At 37.2% G+C, this 11,615-nt stretch overlaps 1 protein-coding gene across 1 annotated transcript; it reads left to right on the top strand.

The window, feature by feature from the left end:
* The first annotated feature begins 1,290 nt into the window (after positions 1 to 1,290).
* On the top strand, positions 1,291 to 7,133 carry nfkbiz (nuclear factor of kappa light polypeptide gene enhancer in B-cells inhibitor, zeta). The gene is made up of 12 exons (XM_027156472.2): positions 1,291 to 1,545; positions 1,968 to 2,074; positions 2,216 to 2,249; positions 2,333 to 2,430; positions 2,549 to 2,937; positions 3,189 to 3,294; positions 3,507 to 3,653; positions 5,094 to 5,157; positions 5,299 to 5,468; positions 5,572 to 5,682; positions 6,066 to 6,233; positions 6,353 to 7,133. The coding sequence occupies exons 1-12, from the start codon at positions 1,335 to 1,337 to the stop codon at positions 6,404 to 6,406; spliced, it is 1,659 nt and encodes a 552-aa protein (XP_027012273.1). The 5' UTR covers positions 1,291 to 1,334; the 3' UTR covers positions 6,407 to 7,133.
* The last annotated feature ends 4,482 nt before the right edge of the window (positions 7,134 to 11,615 follow it).

Genomic DNA, 11,615 nt, shown 5'->3' with positions numbered 1-11,615 from the left:
ACACTAAATTGTTTATGAATAATACTCTCTCTCTCTCTCTCTCTCTCTCTCTCTCTCTCTCTCTCTCTCATATTCATATATATATATATATTTTTTTTTTTTAATTATATATATATATATATATATATATATATATATATATGAATATGAGAGAGAGAGAGAGAGAGAGAGAGAGTATTATTCATAAACAATTTAGTGTAGTATAGTTATATACTTATAGATACTACATATATATATACATATATATACTACATACTACATATAGTATAGTACTACTATACTACATATATATATACATATGTATATACTACATATATATATATATATATATATATATATATATATATATATATATATATATATATATATATATATATAACAACCATTTAACACCCACATGTTTGGCAAAGGGATTTCGTGGGGCAGGAAAGGGAGTATTAAAAACAGTGCTATGTAAACCAAATGTAAATATTGTTTGTGTGAGGTTGATTTTTTAAAACCAGAAAATAGGGAAATCCCTTGTTGAAGATGTTCTTCAGGGTGAGTATTGTGATGTCATTTCTGCTCAGTTCAGTTAAATATGTTTCAGTAAAAAAAGGAACCTGCTCAGTTATGATACAGAGATGAAACCCGCACATATTGAGGTAGGACTCCACTTTTCAGTTTTATTTTCACTTGATTTAGTTCGAGAACAAAACAGGTATGAAAATGCCTGATCACTTCTGTTAGTTCTGTAATGATTCAGTAACCAATCTCCTAATGCAATATTATATCTTTAAATGTGTTAGGGTTAAGGTTATACATATACCTTTTAGGGGTTTTTTCCACGGTATATATAAAATATAATTATGATTTAAAACTTTGACTCAAGTGGTGTAATCAAGCAGAGGTTGGATGTTGCATGTCATTAGGCGTCATTAATTAATTAAATAACATTAAATAAATTATCTATGATTATCTAATATTATTCAATGATGTTCAAATGGTTTCTTCACGAAAAATCAGTGTGTCTTTATGCAGTTTCTCTTTCTGTGGGATTAATAGAATGATTCCAAACTTTAAATCGAAAGTAAAGTAAAGTATAAACAAGAATTTGTCTTGAATGCTCGCTTTTACACTTTTATACACTTGAGCACTTGATCACTGGCCCAGATTAAGTGCGGATTTGCGGATTAAATGTGACAGAGCCGTTAATCCCAGTCCAGCCCTTTCTCTTTCGCTATTGGCTGTAGGGTGAAATGGGCGGAGCTTGTTAAATTAGCCCTTTCTATAAAAGCACCGTGCTCATGTAGCGCTGCCTCAGTACTGCTGCAGGATTGAGTCAGTTGAGCGCCATGATTATTGACCGAGTTTGCGATGACTTCATGGGGCTTGTGGACAATGACGTGGATGTCATGATGAGCCCGGTGAACTTATGGTCATTTTACCCGTGCTCTTCTCCTGGACCAGAACCGGGACACTTGTCTCCATGGAAACCAGGTGGAGAGTGTGAGGAAAGCGGAAGTATCGCTGGAAGCCCACAGCGTCCTGACAACAGTTTCTACGGTAACCAGAGAGAACATGGTCCTGATCCCAAACGGCTCTCTGTTTTTTTATATAGATGCACTATATATTTTTTTTAATTAGTGTTATATAGTAGTTATTTTATTTTTTTAATTATTTGTTAGTGCACTATATAACTAGAGCCTTCTGTAAAGGATTTTTGGTTGTAATAGTTTGAAACGTCTGAAGTGAATGAATATTGATCTGTGTTCAAGGCAGTGCAGTTAATTGTTGTTGTTGTTGTTCTTGTTGGTTTACAATAATCATAAGAAACTATCACATTTTATCATCTTGGGATTATATCGACAATATACATAGAGTAAAATGTGTGGTTTATGTATTATAGAACGCATTATTACACATTTATTACATGTGAATCTGCTATTTTGGTTACTTATGTGTTTGTTTGTTTGTTTGTTTTAAAGTTGAAGCTCAGGATGGTTCACAGCTGTCTTGTCCACGGTACCAGGGTGTGCGCGTGAGAAACACTGTGAAAGAGCTCATTATGCAGAGACGCTACAGTGAAGTACAGGTACGAATTTAATAATGGGGTATAAAATTCGCTCAGGCTGTTATTTCTTGTTCGGTCTGTGTGTATATATTAAAAATAAAAAATAAATAAAAATTCATGAAGTTCATGTCTCATGTAATGAGTTTTTTTGTTTCTTTTCAGATGCATTCAAATAAGAATGAAATTGATTTCCCAGGTAATGGTGATTGAAAAATGAGAACTAATATGACAATGAGCTGTGGTGACCAGGGTTAATTGTATTTATTTGTGTATTTTTAGTCATAACTAATTTGCTTCAGAGTGGAAAAAGAGCAGCTGAGGATTCCTCACCTCACTGCGTTCCTAAAAGATCTGCAACGGAACACAGCAATGTCCTGGTAATCGCCTCTTTCTGATCCCTTTAAACATGACTTCTAACAGCTTTTACTTTTTTTTTAAGATTTGAGAAGCATTCAGCTGTTTATCTGTAATGCAGTGTTTTGCTTTTCCTCCCAGTCTCCTTATCTTCCATCTGAAAATCCCTTAAACCAGCAGAGCGTCTGTGAGGGATTTGGTGACTTCTTCTGCAACACCGGGCTGTCTATCGATTCGGTGAAGGTGCAGGACAATCCGATCTCAGTCTGCCATCAACATCAAGAGAAACAAGAAGCACTACCTACCCTTTACGCTAACACATCTAGCCCAATTTATAACAGTTGCCAGACTCCTCAGGTTACAGAGAGCCCTTACACATCTCCATTCCAGAGCCTAAGCCTAAGCCCACAGCCCTGTGGGAATACAGCTCCTGCGATTTCCTTTTTCCAGTGGCAGATCCAGCAAGAGGAGGAAAAGGTGGCCAATTTGAGCCCTCTCGATCTCATCGCTAAGGACGGAGATGGAGATACGTAAGTTGTGGAACTTTTCCTACAGTTTAGAGATGTGACGGATGTGAAATGACAATTTAAATCTACTATCAATATATACCATTCCATATAAACATGCATAAGCGTTTCATACAGTTTCAGGCTACTAGACAACTAAAGAGAGCGAAACCTTCTTGTCTAAATAGATTCTTTTTGTAAGAAGATTAGCAAAATAATTTTACATTGTTTGGTGAGTCAGAGAATATACTTTGACAGTTTGGTCTGTTCATCAGGTTCCTCCACATCGCAGTGGCTCAGGGGCGACGAGCTCTGGCCTACGTGCTCGCCAGAAAAATGTGTGACATCGGTATGCTTGACGTCAAAGAGCATAACAACCAGGTAGGAGTTCAGTCTCACATAAATCAATCCTGGTATCTATAAACCAACATGACCTGTTTAAGTTTCTGGTGTGGCAGTAAAGTCATTATCAAATTGCAGCAATCCTTCACACGCCCTATTATATCTGATGTAAATGCAGGTACAACTGGAATGTGGCTTGGTCAGATATGAAACTAAAGTTTGGGTGTTTGTGTTTGTTTTCTTCTCTCCAGAGTGCATTCCAAGTTAGCGTGGCAGCCAACCAGCATCTCATTGCACAAGACCTCCTTTCACTGGGAGCGTTAGTGAACACTACAGACTGCTGGGGCCGTTCTCCTCTACACGTGTGTGCGGAAAAGGGACACACTCTTATTCTACAGGTAAACGTTTCTCCGTCCTACACATGAAGTAAGGCTACAGTAAAAGACACGTACTCTGCTCTTGGATCATGAGTCAACTCTGAGTCATATTTTTTAACAGCTCTTCACCCTGTCATTTCTACTTCCTTCATTACAAATCTGAAACGCCCTTCTCGCTATGTTACACAAGTAACCGGGAAACCGTGAATACTCTATCTTTAACCTCAAACACTGCTGTCAGCAAACAAGACAGAACAAATGTACAAACTTGGTCAAATGTACACAACAGCATGATGTGCACCGATCTGTATATAATCTCTATAATCTGTAATGAGCATCTAAGTCTAATAATACATTCATTACATAAACCAGGCTGTTATGTAAGAACATGTGTATGAAGTTTTCCTTACTTTAGTTTCTCCTTCATTCATCTCGTACTGTTAATCAACGAAACACTCTAAAGCATGTGCAGCATTGCAGAAGTATGGGAAGAAGCTCAGCTATAAGGTTACAAAGACCATTTCCACAAAAAACCTGCTTTTTATTATTTATTTATTTATTTTGCTTCTCTTACTCTGACCTGTTATATATTGACTTATGCCAAGTACCAGAATTCTTCAAATACAGCTTGTAATTTGAGATACTCGTATTAAATTGAGCATGGGGTTTTTTTTTTGTTTGTTTGTTTTTTTTCCTCAAGCAAGAGGCTTAAAAATAGGCTTAGGGTCGAACAGGGCAAATAGTTAAAAAGGCAAATAAAGTGCAGCTTGTCATGTTAAAGCATAAAGTCGAGTTGAGGGGATTGCTCAAGGACCCAGCAGTGTCGGTTTGGCAGTGTTGGGATTTGAACTCGGACCTTCTGATTAGTAATCCAAAGTCTTTTGGAGTTTTGACTTTTATACTGCCATAAACTAAACAAAGTTCAACACCAGAACATAAAACATTAGCTTTAAATGTAGCTTCAATCCTTCAAATCTTTAAACATTAAACTTGAGTTTTGATCATACTTGAGCTTTTTGGTTTTTGATTTATTTAAATTTCTTTTTTTTGCTGCCCTTTTATTTTTTTGGGTGATTGCTATGTGTTCAGGCTAGGGGTTAGTGGGGGTGAATGTTGCTAAACAACTTCCTCCTACTAACTTGTATTCATTTCCTTAATCTCACAGCAGATAATGCGGTGTAAAATTCCCCTGATCCTGCAAAACCGGTTCCAAAGCACAACACAACCCCTCTTTAAAAAGCTTACTGACCGACATCTCCACAGAGCCGTCAACCATTAACTGACGCTTGCACGCAAACATGGTTATAAAACTTAATGCTTCATTTCTCAATAATAACACAACTGGGGCTTTCATTGAGCAAAGTGCAGAGTAAATACTGAGCTGCTACAAAACACTTTATGTCCTGCATCATAGATAACAATTCTTTTAACATAATCCATTATAACTGTGTGTCCATGCAGGCCATCCACAAAGCTGTGCAGAATAATGGCCTGGAGGTAAACATGGAGGCAGTCAACTATGATGGTGAGAACTACTTTGAACCCCTGTTGAAATAAACATAATTAAGTCATAAATAAGGAATATAAAGATATCAAGATTTTTTTTTTTTTTTTTTTTTTTAGATATACATCAATGGAGATAATAATAATTTTCCTCCTCTCTTAGGTCTTACCGCTCTTCATATGGCTGTCCTGACCCACAATGCAGTGGTGCAGGATCTGAGCTGTGGCACAGCACCTCAGTCTCCACAAACTGCAGCTCTGATGCAGAAGAGAAAGCTGCTTGGCGAATGCATCAACACTCTCCTGCTTATGGGTGCCTCTTATGGTACAAAGGTATATGCTGCCTTTTCAGTGCTTCATAACAGATATATAAATTATGATTATTAATAAATAAAACCCGTGTTGTACCGGATCTTCACGCTTTTGATTCTTTCAGGATCGCAAAAGTGGACGCACCGCCTTGCATATGGCAGCTGAGGAGGCCAACGTTGAGCTTTTGCGTCTTTTCCTGGACCAGCCGGACTCTCTTTCTGTGATCAATGCCAAGGTGAGCAATGCCACCTACATTGTGATGTCAAATGGCATTAAGAATTAAACATGCTAGCAGCTAAGCACAGCACACTCAACACAGACCACACACACACATCATTACACTAGTACACCATGTTTTTGGGAGGTTTCCAAAAAAACTGAAGAAAACATGTAGAACATGCAAAATCCCACAAACAGCAATCCAACCAGAAACCCTGGAGCTTGGTCAAAAAACACACCATTCTGAGAACCTCTGTTTTACCTTAGATCGTCTTGTACTCACACACTGGTTAATAAAAATGCAGCCATCAAATAAAATTCTTGCTCACCCATTCGGGGTTTTTTAACCTAACATGTTGTGGAAATGCTGTGTGTTAAAAGCAAATCTGTTCTCCTCAGGCATATAACGGCAACACCGCACTGCACATGGCTGCTGCTCAAAATGCTCGCCAAGCGCAGGCCCACGCCGTGCAGCTGCTGATGAGGAGAGGAGCTGATCCGAGCGCCAAGAACCTGGAGAATGAGCAGCCCATTCAGCTAGTCCCCGAGGGTCCTGTAGGAGATCAGGTGAGGATCAGATACAAGGCAGAATTGACAAACTTCACTTGCGCTGATCATGCATGGTCATTATTTACTGGAGTGATTATTGCAATTATTTATTATCTTATTTCTTCCATTTCTTTTAGGTGAGGAGGATACTGAAAGGCCGAGGCCCGCAGGTTCGCTCCTGCATGCTGTAGTAAGACCGATCCCGCTCGATCTCCGTTCTTCAGAAACACTGTCAGTCAGGCAGTCCAATCTGTGTACAGTCTCATTTGCCGGTATAAGGCAGATGTCAGTTGTTTCTATGAAACAAAGTTAGCATTGTTCACTACTGTGTAGTAGAAGAAAAAGGGAAGTCGATCCCAGAGTACGTGGTACAAGATTGAATTAGGAATGAACAAAAAAATCTAAATACAAATCTGTTGCATCTCTGGGCTCTGGTGTGAAAACGTTTGTCCATTATAGTAATTCATGATTAGATATCACTGTGTACTGGTGTTTGTGTGGTTTTTTGCATTTATTGAATCCATTTTCTAAGAATTTTGCTATGTGTGGAGGGAAAAACTTTCTGAGAGTTTCTGCTTATCAGTGATTAACGATTGCTGAGTCATTGCTTCAACTCTGTGCCAGCTTCCTCATTTTTCGAGTGTTCTCTTCACCCTAAAAGTGCACATAAGCCAGAATAGCTTTCAGCGTGTTTACCGTGAAATTGTGTGTAGCTTGAAATTTATTCAGATTTTACAAATGAAATGCCTGTTTAAACATTTATCGTGTGTGTTATATATATTTTGATTTAACTGAATAAATCTTGATTACAATGGTGATGGGGGTTTGTAAAGTATGTCTAATAGACAAAGGGTTTTCCTTTGAATGTATTAGTTGTGTTTGGGAAAGTAATCTTCAATAAAGAACTAATTACAGAAACCTCATGTGTCTTTAGTCATGTGTATTGGTTAATATTTGTTTAAACAGAATCGAAAATGAATGAAGACTTTTCTTATTTATTTTCACTGTACTTCAAATCTGATTATATAAGCCTCTTCAACTTTTAACATTGTTTACCTCACAGTCTCATGTTGCATGTGTGGTATCCAGGAATGAAAAGACTTGGACAGATACACCCTTGGAAAGCTGAATAGGCTTTTTACATAATCATGGGTTTTAAAAAAAGCTTGTGGAATGAATTCACATTATTTATTTTTTAGGAATGTAATGCAAACTCCAAAAATAAGGTTTATTACTTAAATGGTGTGTGTGAGAGAGAAATTGAGTTGTTTATTCCTGAACATTCCACTGATGAATCTTGGGCACTGATTTACAATCTTGTGCTCAAATGTGACAAAGGATTTTATTTTATTTTTTTATTTTGGCTGAAAAATCAAGAGACAAAAATCAAGAGATTTCCAGCACTGTAACAATATAAAACCTGTGCTTCCTGGTCCCCTGGAGATCTGCTGCTATCTGTAACCCAGAGAAACAAAAACGCTGACTTGAATCCAGGAGTATATGGCTCTCTATACTTATTTTGTGTGTACCCTCAGTTCACATGTATGTTAGTGTTTTAATGAATGTACTTTAGGAGATAAAATACATAAACAGAAAATAAACAGAACATTAAAACAAGTTACAAAACGAGTTCACGCTTATCAGCATGATCATGACTAACCTTTGTTCAGGACCTCGGTGGCAGTCACACTTCAGCTCTGCGCCAACTTCCTCCTGTTTTTATTAAAGTGATCTTAAAAAAATACCACAGACACTCCTTTATACCAGATATGCAACATGAGACTGTGAGGTAAACAATGTTGAAACTTCAGCTGAAGACGCATATTATATAATCAGATTTGAATTACAGACTTGAGTTACAGTGCTATAATTATGTGCACACCCTCATTTGTGTGACACTGGACTGAAAATAATGTCAATGTAAATAATGTCAGTTTATAGTCGAGGAGATTTAAACAACCAAGAGCTCCTGAAGAACTAACAGGTCAGAGCAAATTCTCCGTTCACCACAGATGCAACACTAATTCGTTCCTGCCGAAATCTTCAAATGATCGCCGATGAAGACCCTACAAAGATGAAGATGATGATCGCTGTGGAAGACCAGAACACAAAGCTGACTGATGTTATAAACTGACTGTATATGAGACAGATGTCAACTATATTTCCCATCAGCCCCAGCATGTCCTAACCACTCACACCTGCCTTGTGTTACTCTTGATTTTCTGGTCTCTGTATTTCATTGTGGAGGCACGGTGGCTTAGTGGTTAGCACGTTCGCCTCACACCTGCAGGGTTGGGGATTCGATTCTCGCCTCCGCCTTGTGTGTGGAGTTTGCATGTTCTCCCCGTGCCTCTGGGGTTTCCTCCGGGTACTCCTGTTTCCTCCCCCGGTCCAAAGACATGCATGGTGGGTTGATTGGCATCTCTGGAAAATTGTCCGTAGTGTGTGAGTGTGTGAGTGAATGAGAGTGTGTGTGTGCCCTGCGATGGGTTGGCACTCCATCCAGGGTGTATCCTGCCTTGATGCCCGATAATGCCTGAGATAGGCACAGGCTCCCCGTGACCCAAGAATAGTTCAGATAAGCGGTAGAAAATAAACGAATTAATTAATTAATTAATTAATTGATGTATTTCATTGTCAAGCTTTTGTAGTTGTCGTGTTTGTGCGTTGCTGTGAGACTCTCTTAACCGTGTACTCCTGTACATTTTAGTCTTGTATCTGCTGTAAGAAATTCACTCCAACTCAGAAAAGACTACTGATTGGTTGATTAGTTGAATCGGTTGTGTTAGAGCAGGGAAAATGCTATACTCTACAGGACAGGACATACTCCAGGAGATTTGTAAACAAATCTATTAACAAAAAGAAATAAGAAATAAGAAAAAGAAAGATAAGAAAGACTGCAGAGAATATTATCCTTTTTGTGATATGGTACCGATATGGTTAATTTATATTGGGGAAAAAATGGCCCTGAAAATATTTTGTATTGTACTTTTGTTTCGGGAAGGTTTGACAATGAATAATGTTTCGCACATCTTACTAACCTTAGGGTTTGACAAATGGCTTCTGTAGCACCTGGAAACATGATATATTTAGCTACACACCCTTCACAAAACCTGTTGTGTGAGCTGTGTTAAATCCAGTGGAAATCATTGCAATGGTAAAAAGTTCATCAGTATTCTGAGAATTCTTTGGCGCACTATTTCCTGATAGGGATTATTTTTTTACTTATTTTTCCACACAGTCAAAGTGTAAATAATGTTTAATAATGTGCAAAACAGCACAATTTGCCCCTAGAATGAAGGGAGGAAATGGTAAAAAAAAAAAAAAAAGATCAAACCATTACATATAAATAAGTTCAAGATCTGTTGTTGAAATAAACATCTACAAACATGCCATGTAGGAATTTGAGCTTCATACAGAATAAAATGTATTACACAACATGTTTCAGCTTACTATAAGGAAAACATTCTCCTTCTCATGAAGACAGGAGGGGAGGAAATGCATGTCAAATAATACCCATGAATAAAGACTGCCCATAATAGAGAGAGTGAAAAAATGGAGCATGACAAAGTCTCAGACATGGAAGGTTATTTGCTTTCAAGTCCTTGGGGGAAAATATGAGACTAGACCATTAAAAAAAATTATTAAAAATTTGTTGTTTCTGTTGACCGATGAAAGTCAGCGACTAGGTGTGTAAGTCATTACAAAAGTAGGTATCTTATGTATCATCAGACTTGCACAATCAAAAGTCAGTATGGTGTTGTCATTTCTGCGTGGGTGTAGTTTCATCCTGCGCAACCGACACAAAGAAACAGCCTGCAAAGGAATGCATGGTCATTTTAATGATATGAATATAAAATAAAAAGGAAAAAAAACAAACATCTTTTTGTCCTAAGTGTATAAAATTTAGCTTCTGCTCCTCATCACAGCTTATATAAATCTGGAAAACCCTTCATGTGTTAAGATTTGTATGTTTTATACTATATACGGCAATGAAAACTACAAGCCTTCCTGAGTCAGAAGTAAAGAGGAGGGTAAAGAGTATTTATTCAAAACCCAGGGGGAAATTTATTGTTGCAAAGCAAATGCAACAGGAAGAACTTAGACTTAGGGTTAGGGTTGTTTACAGAGTGAGACTGGGATTTATCTACTGATTAACTGTAGGTAAAATATTAAAGGTTGACAGGTTAAAAATATTTAAATTAAGTCATAAATAAAGTATTAAGCTCTAGATAAATGGTTACTTGGATAAGACAGAATTAATGGTTAACTTATTATATGGTAGTGAAGACTGTGTGAACTGTAAACAGACTCCACAGCACGGGTGCTTGCCGCAAAGCTACAATGGAGACATAAAAAGGTTCATAAAAAGGTTTTAAAGAATCAGTATTTTTTTCTTTCTTTCTTTCTTTCTTTCTTTCTTTCTTTCTTTCTTTCTTTCTTTCTTTCTTTCTTTCTTGTTACTCTTATGGAAGAAGATTGTAGCCATGATTCTATAAAAATGATTCTCTTTAATGAAAAGCTGCATTGCTGAGAGGAGAATTTTATATAACCTCATAGTATGCCTCAAGAATTTTTTTTTTTTACATTTTGTACAACTCTGGTTATAAAAAGCCCTACAGAAAATAAAAGCTTTTAGGTCAAAGGACTTTTCCACAAACTTCTTGTTTAGCCAAACTGAGTGATTTAGTCATGGAGGTGACCAATAACTTAAAGTCACAGATGATTTGAGATTCATCTCTCCAGCTAAAAAAAACCATCCAGCCTTGAAAAAAGCACATGACTGCTAGCTTCAAATTTACCAGAACACTTAAAGGACTATGAGGCCATGACATTTACAGCATTTGTCAGAAACCATGATACAGACTTATATTTTTATACAACTGAGCAATTGAGGGTTATGGGCTTTGCTCAAGGGCCCAAAGCTTAGTGGACCTGGGATTTAACCTTCCAATTAGTGTCCAGTGCCACTAAGCTACTGAATCCCTATGAAAGACATGTTTCTATGTCCTTACAAAAATTTGGCTAAAACTTACATTCAATATGCTAATGCAAGAACAAGCCTGTGGATGATTATTTTCATGAACCTAAACGATCCCTAGAGATATGTAAAAAACCTGACGATCCCCAGCAGGATTCAAATTTATTTGTCATGTGCACAAACTTGTACCTTGAATATATAAACAGAATAAAATATAATTATTTTAGCATAAGTACATAACATACAAAATAAACAATGATGGATCTGAGTAAAGTCTTAATGCGTTGTATTCTTACATTCCACATGCACAGATTTTGGGAGAGGGACAAAGACGAAATGCCACACTGATCCCTGTTTCACAGTTCAATCATAAAAGTTTCAAAACTACAACAATAAACACAAGTAATCTTTATAAAGAA

Source organism: Tachysurus fulvidraco, chromosome 18 (genome assembly GCF_022655615.1).
Source record: "Tachysurus fulvidraco isolate hzauxx_2018 chromosome 18, HZAU_PFXX_2.0, whole genome shotgun sequence".
Lineage (NCBI taxonomy): Eukaryota > Metazoa > Chordata > Actinopteri > Siluriformes > Bagridae > Tachysurus > Tachysurus fulvidraco.
Note: the sequence above shows the minus strand (reverse complement) of the source record. Positions and strands in the feature narration are given on the sequence as shown.

Bases quoted from the DNA above. Each gene is read 5' to 3' on its own strand.
- nfkbiz (XM_027156472.2), top strand. From the start codon at position 1,335: ATGATTATTGACCGAGTTTGCGATGACTTCATGGGGCTTGTGGACAAT. The intron at 5,158-5,298 runs GTGAGAACTACT...CTCCTCTCTTAG, and splicing joins GGAGGCAGTCAACTATGATG to GTCTTACCGCTCTTCATATG. The intron at 6,234-6,352 runs GTGAGGATCAGA...CATTTCTTTTAG, and splicing joins AGGGTCCTGTAGGAGATCAG to GTGAGGAGGATACTGAAAGG.